This window comes from Somniosus microcephalus, chromosome 16, assembly GCF_052327205.1.
Source record: "Somniosus microcephalus isolate GS21.2 chromosome 16, FLI_Smic_1.0, whole genome shotgun sequence".
In the NCBI taxonomy this organism is placed as follows: domain Eukaryota; kingdom Metazoa; phylum Chordata; class Chondrichthyes; order Squaliformes; family Somniosidae; genus Somniosus; species Somniosus microcephalus.
The window spans coordinates 76,081,850-76,094,825 of NC_141002.1; the positions used below are offsets into that span (position 1 = coordinate 76,081,850).

Genomic DNA, 12,976 nt, shown 5'->3' on the forward strand with positions numbered 1-12,976 from the left:
TAGTCACCGGTGGTTAATTTGAGCACAGCAAGGTCCCACAAACAGCAAGCAGATAAATGATCCCACAGCACCTTATTCGAAGAAGAGCAGGGGAGTTCTCCCCGGTGACTCTGGACAATATTTATCCCTCAACCCACAACTAAAAACAGATGAGCTGGTAACTTATTCTATTGCTGTTTGTGGAACCTTGTGTGCAAATTGGCTACTGCATGGTATAAATATCAAGAACCACCAAAACTTGCCCAATGCAGGGAAGAAATGTGACTTGGCTAACTCTGGGTTTGAACTCAAAGTTGTCCACTTTAGATTGCTGACATTTTATCACCAGGCCTCCTGGAAAGGAACCTATTTCTGGTTTAGGTTACAAAAGCAAAATACTACAGATGCTGGAAATACTCAGCAGGTCAGGCAGCATCTGAAGAAAGAAACAGAGTTAACATTTCAGGGTGATGACCCTTTGTTAGAACTGGAAAAAGTTAGAGATATAACAGGTTTTAAGCAAGTACATAGGCAGGGAAAAAAGGAGGGGAGGAAAGAATAAAAGGGAAGGTAGGTCTGTGAGAGGGTGGATGGCAGGAGAGATTAATTGACAAAAGGGATGATGGTTGACATTTCTAAACGCAACTGAAAAGACAGTGGCTCCATTGCTATTTCTAGCCTTCTCTCTTAGGCAGTCCCTCGGAACTGAGGATGTCTTGCTTTTAAAAATGAGTTCTCAGGTGACTGATGAGTCCATTGTGGGACCTACAGTCTCTGTCACAGGTGGGGCAGACGGTGGGTGGGGTGCTTGGGTTGACGTGCGCATGGCTTCCGCTTGCTCCCGGCGAAGAGACTCAAGGTGTTCGGCGCCTTCCCGGATGCTTCTCCTCCACTTTGTGTGGTCTTGGGCCAGGGATTCCCAGGTGTCAGTGGGGATGTTACACTTTTTCAAGGAGGCTTTGAGGGTGTCCTTGAAGCGTTTCCTCTGCCCACCTGGGGCTCTCTTGCCGTGCCGGAGCTCCGAGTAGAGCGCTTGTTTTGGGAGTCTCGTATCGGGCATGCGGACAATGTGACCCGTCCATTGGAGCTGATCGAGCGTGGTCAAAGCTTCGATGCTGGGGATGTTGGCCTGAGCGAGAACACTGACGTTGGTGCGCCTATCCTGCCAATGGATTTGCAGGATCTTGCGGAGGCAGCGTTGGTGGTACCTCTCCAGTGCTTTGAGGTACCTGCTGTACCTGGTCCATGTCTCTGAGGCATACAGTAGGATGGGTATCACTGCTGCTCTGTAGACCATGAGCTTAGTGCTGGGTTTGAGGTCCTGGTCTCCAAACACTCTCTTCCTCAGGCGACCGAAGGCTGCACTGGCACACTGAAGGCGGTGTTGGACTTCGTTGTTGACGTCTGCCCTTGTTGACAGTAGGCACCCAAGGTAGGGAAAGTGGTCCACGTTGTCCAAGGCCTTGTCGTGGATTTTGATAATCGGGGGGCAGTACTGTGTGGCGGGGGCAGGTTGGTAGAGGACCTTTGTCTTACGGGTGTTTAGTGTAAGGCCCATGCTCTCGTACGCTTCGGTGAAGGTGTTGACGATGGTTTGGAGTTCGACCTTAAAGTGTGCGCAGACGCAAGCGTCGTCTGCATACTGTAATTCGACGACAGAGGATGGGACAACCTTGGATCTGGACTGGAGGCGACGGAGGTTGAACAGTTTCCCGTTTGTTCTGTAAATTAGCTCCACTCCAGTGGGGAGCTTACTGAGGGTGAGATGGAGCATTGCAGCGAGGAAGATCGAGAAGAGCATTGGTGCGATGACACAGCCTTGCTTGACCCCGGTCCGTACGTGAATTGGGTCTGTGGGTCTGTTGGTCAGCATCACGGCTTGTATGTCGTCGTGAAGCAGGTGGAGGATGGTGACAAACTATTGAGGGCAGCCGAATTTGAGGAGGACACTCCATAATCCCTCACGGTTGACAGTGTCGAAGGCCTTTGTGAAATCGAGGAAGGCCATGTACAGCGGTTGGTGCTGTTCCCTGCATTTCTCTTTCTAGTAACTTTCTAGTAACAAAGATTAATTTGCACACCTTCACCATGGTGTCAATTTAGGCAGCATCCAACACTAGTGTCAAAAAGCCATTGTTAGCATTGTAAAGTGCAAATTATTTGGAATTGCCTTTTGAGATTAACATCCCCACCAGATGTAACTTCACGTTTGGTTGTTTTGCTGTGTAATGACTTCACACTGTCAGTAACTTCTGCCATGGCACCTCATTCTCAAACACTCCTGGCTCTGCTGCTCTTCCTCTTCCATTATTGTACGGAAGAAGGGTATGCCCATTGGGAAAGCCATTCCAGCTGTTTTGTCCTTCTGAATGGGGGGTCGGGGTGGGGGCGGGGGGGGGTGGTAGGGGCAGGGGGTCTGATAAATGTCAGGTGCACCAAGGATGACAGCAGTTTTGTTAAGTATAGTGCAGGTCTTAATCATTTCTTTAAAAATTACCATCGAATTCCAGAAACCTAAGTTACACCGATATCAGGTGACATTGCGTATCGTAAATCTACGCCAGCACATTATTTACATAACTCCAGGAAACTCGCATGGGCTGATCTTTTGCATGGGGCACGAAGATACGTAAATGAGCGGCAGAGAGTTTCGGCGGATGTACCTTGGCACAAATGATTTACGGAAATTAGCAGGTAGCGATGTTTCAGCATAAAACCAGCGTAAATCAGTTACATCTGAATTTTCTTGGGGAACAAATGGTTTCCAAGCCAAAGTAGGGGTTGCTCTTCTGAACCCTGCTGTTCAGTTAAAGGTATATTGTTTGGGCAGAGAAAATGTATACGGCTAGAACTTGATCTTGGAGTTCTTGCTACTGGCACCGGATATAAAAAAAATTGTTTCATCAATCAACACTTGAATCTTTCACCAAGATGGACTTAAAATAGTCACTTAATGGCAACTAAATGTTTTTAAAATAGATCTGCAGAAGTAATGCTCATATTTTAATTTATTTTTTAAGGTTTACATTTTAAGTTTGCATGTTATTTTTTTAAAATTCCTTACATCTTGTCATTTTCGAGCAAAATCCTTTCATCATTCGTTTATGCTTCAATTGGGAATAATTTGCAGTTGTCCTGAGAAACCTTCTGCCCAATAGTGTCAGTTAGCTTCATGCCCCACTCTCATGTTATAAGAGGCAAGTATTAACTGAAATGTGTTAATTTCAATGAATGTGTGCTTTAATAATATACAGTATTTCACTCTGAGCTCTAAACTCACTCTTCGTGCCTTTGAAATTGCTTCAAATGTTCACCACAAATTACATTTTCTATTGATCTGTACTTTATAATCTTCATTGGGTACATAAAGGTTTTTTTCAGACTCTTATGTAGCAGAAATGCATATTTGGTACTTTGAAAGCCACAATGGATCCAGTGTGCTCAAATAATTACGAACCTTTGCTCTAAGCAATAATTGTAATTAGAGCTCAGATTCAGTTATTGCTTAAACATTTTCTTTATTCATGACCAGAAGGAACAGGTGTCTCCGTATGGGACCAGGCCCAAAAACTTAGCGATGTGGCTGCCTACGTGAGAGTTACTCAGGATCATTCTCTGCCAAACCTTGGAGTGTGCACACCACTGGATGACCTGCGGCAGGAGATGTGGGGAGATAAACAAAAAGGTGTGGAAATCACAGGTTCTGTATTGAGTGTTTTTTGAATGGAATGTGGACCACTGCACATATTACATAGAATGTACAGCACAGAAACAGGTCATTCGGCCAAACTGGTCCATGCCGGTATTTCTGCTCCACACGAGCCTCCTCCCACCCCTCTGCATCTAACCTTATCAAGATAACCTTCTATTCCTTTCTCCTTCATGTGTTAATTCAGCTTCCCCTTAAATGCTTCTATGTTATTCACCTCAACTAATTCTTGTGGTAGCGAGTTCCACATTCTAACCACTCTTTGAGTAAAGAAGTTTCTCCTGAATTTCCTATTGGATTTATTAGTGACTATCTTATATTTATGGCCCCTAGTTCTGGTCTCCCCTGCAAGTGGAAACATCTTCTCTATGTTTACCCTTTCATAACCTGAAAGACCTCTATCAGGTCACCCCTCAGCCTTCTCTTTTCTATTTGATGATTGTTTAAGTAAGCCACCACTCTCGAGTTAAAATGATCCATTAATTCTTGTGCAATAGCCCTGTTATCATTTATACTTATTTTCCCTGTTAATTCTGTAAATCACAATTCTCACTTTCTTTCAGAATCTGATTAAATGTCCAATCTGACCATCTTGCCATTAATCCTAACCAAATTAAGTTCTGACTTAACTTGTCATTGTTGAACTTTTTCAGATTTCAAACTTTCTGATTTCTGTCTCAGAATGCCTGATTTCTTCTTCATATTATTTATTTTTGTGCAGGATACCATGCCTATTGTGAACCTAGACTCTGTTACTTAGGTCTCAATTGTATGTTATATGATATTGCACATGATTTCAAATGTCTATCTTTTGAGGAAAATGTAGAAAAGTTGAGTAGGCATGGTGGCACCACAGAGAACCAACACACTCATTGAAACTTATAAAATTCTAACAGGACTAGACAGGCTAGATGCAGGAAGGATGTGCCCGATGGCGGGGGAGTCCAGAACCAGGGGTCACAGTCTAAGGATAAGGGCTAAACCATTTAGGACTGAGATGAGGAGGAATTTCTTCACCCAGAGAGTGCTGAACCTGTGGGATTCTCTACCACACAAGGCAGTTGAGGCCAATTCATTAAATATATTCAAGGAGTTAGATATATTTCTTAAGGTTTTGGACCAAAGGAAGCTGCAAGAAGATATTGATAAATTGGTGGAATGGCCAAAATTTGTGGTAGAAGGAATTCAAAGCAATAAACGTGAGATGGTACATTTTGGTTCAAAAAAGTAATTATACTTTGAATGGGTAAAAGCTGGGTGATGTAGAAGAGCAGAGGGATTTGGGAGGATTTCAGATTCACAAGACATTTAAAGCATCACCTCAAATGGATAAAGCCATAAAAAGCTAATGGAATACTGGTCTTTATGGCAAGAGGTATCGAATAAAAATGTTGCAATGTAATGGTGACTCTATGCAAAACCTTAGTAAGACCGCAGTTGGAGTACTGTATATAGTTTTGGGCTCCGCACTGTTTCCAAGTTTCTATGTTTTAATATTTAGATGTAGGCTCCAAACATACATATAATATATATATATATATATGTGTGTGTGTGTGTATATATATATATATTATGTATATGTGTATATATATAAATATGTACATGTGTACAGGCTCCAAACATACACAGAAATTACAACAAGGAAACAGCACATTAGACTCAACTAGTTCATGTTCATGCTTATGCTGCACGCAAGCAGTAATCCTAATCTCAAGCGCCTGTTCCGTACGCATATCCCTTTATTCCCATTTGCGCCAATCACCTATCTAACCTCATTCTTAAATGTTGACAAGGTCACTGCTTCAATCACTAACTCTGGTAGTACACTCCATAGCATTACAGCTCTCTGTAAAAACATTTATCCTGCTTTCTGTGATAAATCTTTATATTTAATCTTATATTTATGTCCTTGTTCTAGACCCTCAATCATTGGGAACAATCTGTTTCTAACTACTCTGTCCCAGCCCTTCATAATTTCAAACATTTCAAATCATCCTGTAATCTACTTTGTTCTAACAAAAGCAGTCCCAATTTTTCAAGGTTTCTTCATAATTGTATTTCCTCATACCAAGCAGCATCTTAGTAAATCTGCGCTGTACCCTGTCTAATGCTTCAACATCCTTCCGACAGTGCGGAGCCCAAAACTATATACAGTACTCCAACTGCGGTCTTACGAAGGTTTTGCATAGAGTCACCATTACATTGCAACATTTTTATTCGATACCTCTTGCCATAAAGGCCAGTATTCCATTAGCTTTTTATGGCTTTATCCATTTGAGGTGATGCTTTAAATGTCTTGTGAATCTGAAATCCTCCCAAATCCCTCTGCTCTTCGACATCACCCAGCTTTTACCCATTCAAAGTATAATTATTACTTTTTTGAACCAAAATGTACCATCTCACATTTATTGCTTTGAATTCCTTCTACCACAATTTTTGGCCATTCCACCAACTTATCAATATCTTCTTGCAGCTTCCTTTGGTCCTCAAAATTATTTACCACATTTCCTATTTTAGCATTGTCTGTAAATTTGGACACCGTTCCCTCCAGCCCTTTATCCAAATTATTGATGTGCACAGTGAATAGAAGAAGTCCCAAAACAGAACCCTGTGGGACACTGTTACCCACTTCCAACCACTCTGAGAAACTGCCCTAAACTCCTGCTCTCTGTTTCCTTCCTTCCAACCAACTGGTTTTTATCTAATTTTCTATAATTTGCTTAATTCCATACCTCTTAATCTTCTCCAATAGTGTCTTATGTGGTGCCTTGTCAAAAGCCCATGTATTACAAAGTATTTACAGCACAGGAAAAGCCTTTCAGCCCAACATGTCCATGCCAGTGTTTATGCCTCCTCCCACCCCTCTTCATCTAACCCCATCAACATATCCTTCTATGTACACGAATGCCCATGCATATCACATCCACAACATTTCCCTCATCTGTATTTCAAGTACAGGAGAAGCTTTAATACCCCCTGCTGTCATCGTCCCTCAGATTACACCACAAGCTGCTTCTCATCTCTCTCCTCAAATGACTGGCCACCATCTTGAAATTCTTCCATGTGGGGATCAAGTATTAAATACATAGAGAGACAAATCAATCCAAAATTCTTCTTCATATATCTACAATTATGAGAACTAAAATGTGGCTTGTTGCAATTAGCAATAAGACACATTTCCAAATCTTTGCCCCAGGTGGAAAGAAGGGTATCCTTACTTGTGTGCCAGGCAATAGGTCTGGTCCTGCTACTGTCTAGTTTTATCTAAAAATTATACTTGTCTCCTATGGGAACAGAAGAAAAGCTGTTCTGCGTATGATGTTGTCGTCTATGTATAGTAACTGAGAACTGACATATAGAAAATATTAAAGCACCTATATAGGAAAATATGTGTACTGCAAGCGTAAGATTTCAAAACAGTAACAGCTTAATTATTAAAGAAAACCTTTCCTAGAAACATAGAAGATAGGAGCAGGAGTACAGGCTTCTCGAGCCTGCTCCGCCATTTAATGAGATCATGGTTGATCATCCAAATTCAGTACCCTGTCCCTGCTTTCTCCCCATATTCCTTGATCCCTTTAGCCTTAAGAAATATATCTGACTCCTTCTTAAATATATTTAATAAGTTGGCCTCAACTGTCTTCTGTGGTAGAGAATTCCACAGGTTCACCACTCTCTGGGTGAAGAAATTCCTCCTCATCTCAGTCCGAAATGGCTTACCCCTTATCCTTAGACTGTGACCCCTGGTTCTGGACTCCCCCGCCATCGGGAACATCCTTCCTACATCTAGTCTGTCTAGTCTTGTTAGAATTTTATAAGTTTCAATGAGATCCCCTCTCATTCTTCTAAACTCTAGCAAATATAAGCCTAATTGACCCAATCTCTCTTCATACGTCATTCCTTCCATCCCAGGTATCAGTCTGGTAAATCTTCGCTGCACTCCCTCCATGGCAAGAACATCCTTCCTCAGATAAGGCGACCAAAACCCTGTACAACTGCAGCAAGACATCCTTGCTCCTGTACTCGAATCCTCTCACTATGAAGGCCAACATACCATTTGCCTTCTTAACCGCCTGCTGCACCTGCATGCTTACCTTCAGCGACTGGTATACAAGGACACCCAGGTCTCGTTGCACTTCCCCTTTTCCCAATCTATTGCCGTTCAGATAATAATCTGTCTTCCTGTTTTTGCCACCAAAGTGGCAAATAACCTCGCATTTATCCACATTATACTGCATCTGCCATGCATCTGCCAAATCACCCAACCTGTCAAATCATACTAGAGTTTCTCTGCATCCTCCTCACAGCACACACGCCCACCCAGCTTTGTGTTGTCTGCAAACTTGGAGATATTACATCTAGTTCCCTCGACTAGATCATTAATATATATTATGAATAGCTGGGGTCCTAGCACCGATCCCTGCGGTACCCCACTAGTCACTGTCTGCCACTCGGAAAAAGACCCGTTTATTCCAACTCTTTGCTTTCTGTCTGCCAACCAGTTCTCTATCCGTCAGTACCTTACCCCAATCTCATATGCTTTAACTTTGCACGCCAATCTCTTATGCGGGACCTTATCGAAAGCCTTCTGAAAATCAAAATGCACCACATCCACTGGTTCTCCCTTATCTATTCTACCAGTTACATCCTCAAAAAATTCCAGTAGATTAGTCAAGCATGACTTACCTTTTGTAAATCCATGTTGACTTTGTCCGATCCGGTCACTGTTTTCCAAGTGCTCTGCTATTACATCTTTTATAATGGACTCTAGCATTTTCCCCACCACCGATGTCAGGCTTACCGGTCCATAATTCCCCGTTTTCTCTCTACCACCTTTTTTAAATAGTGGGGTTACATTAGCTACCCTCCAATCCATGGGAACTATTCCAGAGTCTATAGAATTTTGGAAGATGACCAGCAATGCATCTACTATTTCTAGGGCCACTTCCTTAAGTACCCTAGGATGTAGATTATCAGGCCCTGGGGATTTATCGGCCTTCAATGCCGTCAATTTCCCTAATACCATTTCCCTACAAATACTGATTTCGTTCAATTTCTCCCTCTCATCAGACCCCAAAATCTCTGGAAGGTTATTTGTGTCCTCCTTTGTGAAGACAGAACCAAAGTATGTATTTAATTGGTCTGCCATTTCTTTGTTCCCCATTATAAATTCCCCTGATTCTGACTGCAAGGGACCTACGCTTGACTTCACCAATCTTTTTCTCTTCACATATCTATAGAAGCTTTTACAGTCAGTTTTTATGTTCACTGCAAGCTTACTCTCATATTCTATTTTCCCCCTCTTAATTAATCTCTTTGTCCTCCTTTGCTGAATCCTAAACTGCTCCCAATCCTCAGGTTTGCTGCTTTTTCTGGCCAATTTATATGTCCTCTCCTTGGATCTTATGCTATCCCTAATTTCCCTTATTAGCCATAGTTGAGTCACCTTTTTTGTTTTATTTTTATGCCAAACAGGGATGAACAACTTCTGTAGTTCATCCATGTGATCTTTAAATGTTTGCCATTGCCTATCCACCGTCAACCCTTTAAGTAACGTTCCCCAATCCATCCTAGCCAACTCGCGCCTCATACCATCGTAGTTTCTTTTATTTAAATTCAGAACCCTAGTCTCTGAGTCAACTACTTCACTCTCCATCTTAACGAAGAATTCTATCATATTATGATCGCTCCTCCCCAATGGGCCTCGCACAACAACATTGCTAATTAATCCTTTCTCATTACATAATACCCAGTCTAAGATGTCCTGATCTCTAGTTGGTTCCTCGACATATTGGTCCTGGAAACCATCCCGAACACACTCTAGGAATTCCTCCTCCACAGTATTGTTATTAATTTAGTTAGCCAAATCTTGTAAATGTGTTTTTTTTTCCCTATTCCCCCCCGCCCCCCCCCCCCACCCATAGGTTAGTGCCTTATATCCACACTATCATCATGTCAGGTGAGGAGGTGCAGATTTAAACCTGGATATCATCGTTGAGATTCTGACACTGCAGAGGAGAAATTTAACTTGCGCCCAAAACCGGCGCAAAGTTGGTGGATGGACCACTTCGTGCCGGCCTGCGCAGGAACCAAATTCATCTTCGGGCCTAATTGAAATGCTGTTAGTGAGCCGCGGAACCAAATAGGTGCAGCACCGTAGCTCACCAGTTGGGGGAGGGTGGGAAATCAGCCTGCTCTCATGCAGGGCCGCACGGCAGGTTGGGCCTTGGGGGAGGGGGGAAGCAATCCCGGTGGCCTCGTACATATCAGTTAGGCTGGAGTTTTTCTGTGGGCCCACAAATATAAAAACTGAAAATGACTCGGGCTGGAGTTTTTCTGTGGGCCCACAAATATAAAAACTGAAAATGACTCGGCCCCTTTAAGAATCGCTGGTTAGGCCGCTCAAGTCATGTTACAACCAAGCAGAGCATGCACGGCGGAAGCGCCACCCGTTTGCACCTGGATTTCACATTCTGCAACCGACGTTGCACCCCCGATTTGCATATTTAAGAAGCCTAGCTGCTGTTTGAGGGGAGCGCTCTGGATGACTAAAAGTCGCCCAAGGTAGCGTGGCGTCCGGCGCATTTCCGGTCCAGATCAGCCGTAGCAGATCGCGATGCGAAATTTGGAGGCTGAATGCCCAATTTACGGGTGGCTGTAAGTTGAATTTCTCCTCCTATGTTGCTACGAGGTTGCCTTTCATCTCGATTTTATTTTGTTATATAACATTGCAGCTTGTAGGTCACGGGTATGGGTAGTCACCTCTTCGTGTGTAAACACCTGGCGGTTTTTCAGCATATTGGCGAAGGAGAAGAATCTCAAAATATTTTTGTCTTTCTTAGATATGTTTCTGAAAACCAGCACGTTTATGAATAGAAAGAAGTCCCATGAGGTTGAGGTGATGTCTGAAGTCATCGCATGTTTTGCCAAATATTGCAATATCCACCAGGTGAGAGAGAACTTCCAACCATTGATTAGTCGAAGCATCCTAGTTGTGCAGCAGCAGAACAATTTCCAAGTCTGTTTAAAGCACCAATTTCCTAAAAGTAGTACAGTGTCTCTGGTGCAGTTACTAGTCGAAATCCTTTTAGTCCAAGATATGTTGAATATGCCAGGAAAATGCAGGCCCTAATTCCTGGACTCATTTCCTTTCATAGAGGTTCTTTCCATATACAGAGCATGAGATAGTATGAAGGCAGTGCTGGTGGAATGCCAGTATTTTCAACTTCTGTAAAAATGAATATGCTAATGCTTTTGGGTGATGTTAGCATCCACCAAGCATGCTGATTTAGAACATGATGCTGTATCATGGAATATTAGATCGGTTCTGCCAATTCCCCAAATTTCCTACTTAATGGGGATGATTTTATCTTCTGGGTGGAAATGCGGCCAAGCGAGCGACAACAGGCAGGCTTGGCTGATTTTAATGGCCAGGCCTCATTAGCACGCTGCTTCCCGATCAAAAGAAGTGGGAAGGGACTACCACGATGTTAAAATCGTGAAGCTCGGCGGCCGCTCTTGGCAGGGTGCATTCGTGGAGGTTAGATCATGTGACATCTGACCACCTGAAATTTGATCATGTGGCATTTGATCACATGACTTCTACAAATGTTATTGCATTTACCTTATAAAGGTTGGGTCCCTGTAGTTGAGTATTTTGGCTCCTGCGCTAGCAGCTGTTATGCAACAAGTTCCAAGAACCGGGAGACCACCCGTAAACAGGCGAAGAGGGGAAACCGAGGGTGAGATAGACAGGAAACTGAGGGTGGGGATGAGGGGATACTGAGGAACATCCCATTTCAGAGACTCCCCCCACCACCGCCATTTTAGAGCCCCCCCGCCATTTAAGAGCCCCGAGTGACACCAGGACATATCAGGATAACACACCAAGAGGTGACCCTGTTGGTGTCTGACTTACAATTCCAAGCAGTGCTCACAAAAACGAATGTCCAGTCCAAAAGCCGACAGTTGCCTACCTGACCTGATAGGAGAGTTGGAAGAGCAGAGCCTGAATGAGTGATTGAATCCACATACTGAAGTAACATTGCTTTAGCGCGAGTCGGCTGTACAAGTCCCATAAACACAACAGTGAGTTGACCCTGTGAGTCACACCGACACTCCCCGGTTGCTGAGACGAGATTGTCGACACCCGCGATTCCCGACTCTCCGGCCCCCTCCCGACTGCACTACATGCGGTCCTGGCTCTCCATGGGTCACGTTACGGAGCGGAGCAGGGGCGCACTTTGGTGGGAAATTTAAAGGGCTGATCTCTCGGCCTTCTGGGATGGTTGGGAACCCTAGCTGCTGGGGACCTGCAGAAATGGTCCCCATCCTCCGGCACATGGTAAGTGCTTGCAAGGGGAATCCCCGTCAGGGAAGGGGAGAACACTTAGGGCAGGGTGGCCCAAGATTTTCTGGTGAGGCCAAGAGCAGCAGGAGTGCTTTTTCATCAAAATTAACTGCAAAATCCATAAATCAGTTTAATTTCAAAATATTTTGCATATGTGCTAATGATCCATAATTAGCATTAAAATTTGTGTTTGGTCTAATCCAAAATAAGAACATAAGAAATTAGAGCAAGAGTAGGCCATTTGGCCTCTCGAGCCTGCTCCGCCATTCACTAAGATCATGGCTGATCTTCCACCTCAACACTTTCCTGCACTATACCTATATCCATTGATTCCCTTAATATCCAAACATCTATCGATCTCTGTCTTGAATATATTCAACGACTGAGCCTCCACAGCTCTCTGGGGCAGAGAATTCCAAAGATTCACCACCCTCTTGAGTGCAGAAATTTCTCCTCATCTCAATCCTAGATGGCCGACCCCTTATTCTGAGACTGTGACCCCTGGTTCTAGACTCCCCAGCCAGGGGAAACATCCTCCCTGCATCTACCCTGTCAAGCCCTGTAAGAATTTTGTATGTTTCAATGAGATCACCTCTCATTCTTCAAAACTCGAGAGAATATAGGTCTAGTCTACTCAATCTCTCCCCATAGGACAACCCCCCCATCCCAGGAATCAGTCTGGTGAACCTTCGTTGCACTCCCTCTATGGCAAGTATATCCTTCCTAGGTAAGGAGACCAAAACTGTACACAATACTCCAGGTGTGGTCTCACCAGGATCCTATATAATTGCAGTAAGATGTCTTTACTCTTATACTTAAATCCTCTTGTAATAAAGGCCAACATACCATTTGCTTTCCTAATTGCTTGCTGTACCTGCAAGTTAACTTTCAGTGATTCGTGTACAAGGACACCTAGGTCCCTCTGAAAACCAACATTT

The 12,976-nt window shown here is 43.5% G+C and overlaps 1 protein-coding gene across 1 annotated transcript in view; it reads left to right on the forward strand.

The window, feature by feature from the left end:
* LOC147106303 (putative methyltransferase-like protein 25) overlaps positions 1–12,976 on the forward strand; it is a 64,056-nt gene that overhangs the window by 737 nt on the left and 50,343 nt on the right. The window contains exons 2-3 of the mRNA XM_086009292.1: positions 3,512–3,664; positions 10,531–10,637. Coding sequence (XP_085865418.1) covers positions 3,512–3,664; positions 10,531–10,637 — 260 coding nt within the window. The remainder of the gene's footprint in view (positions 1–3,511; positions 3,665–10,530; positions 10,638–12,976) is intronic.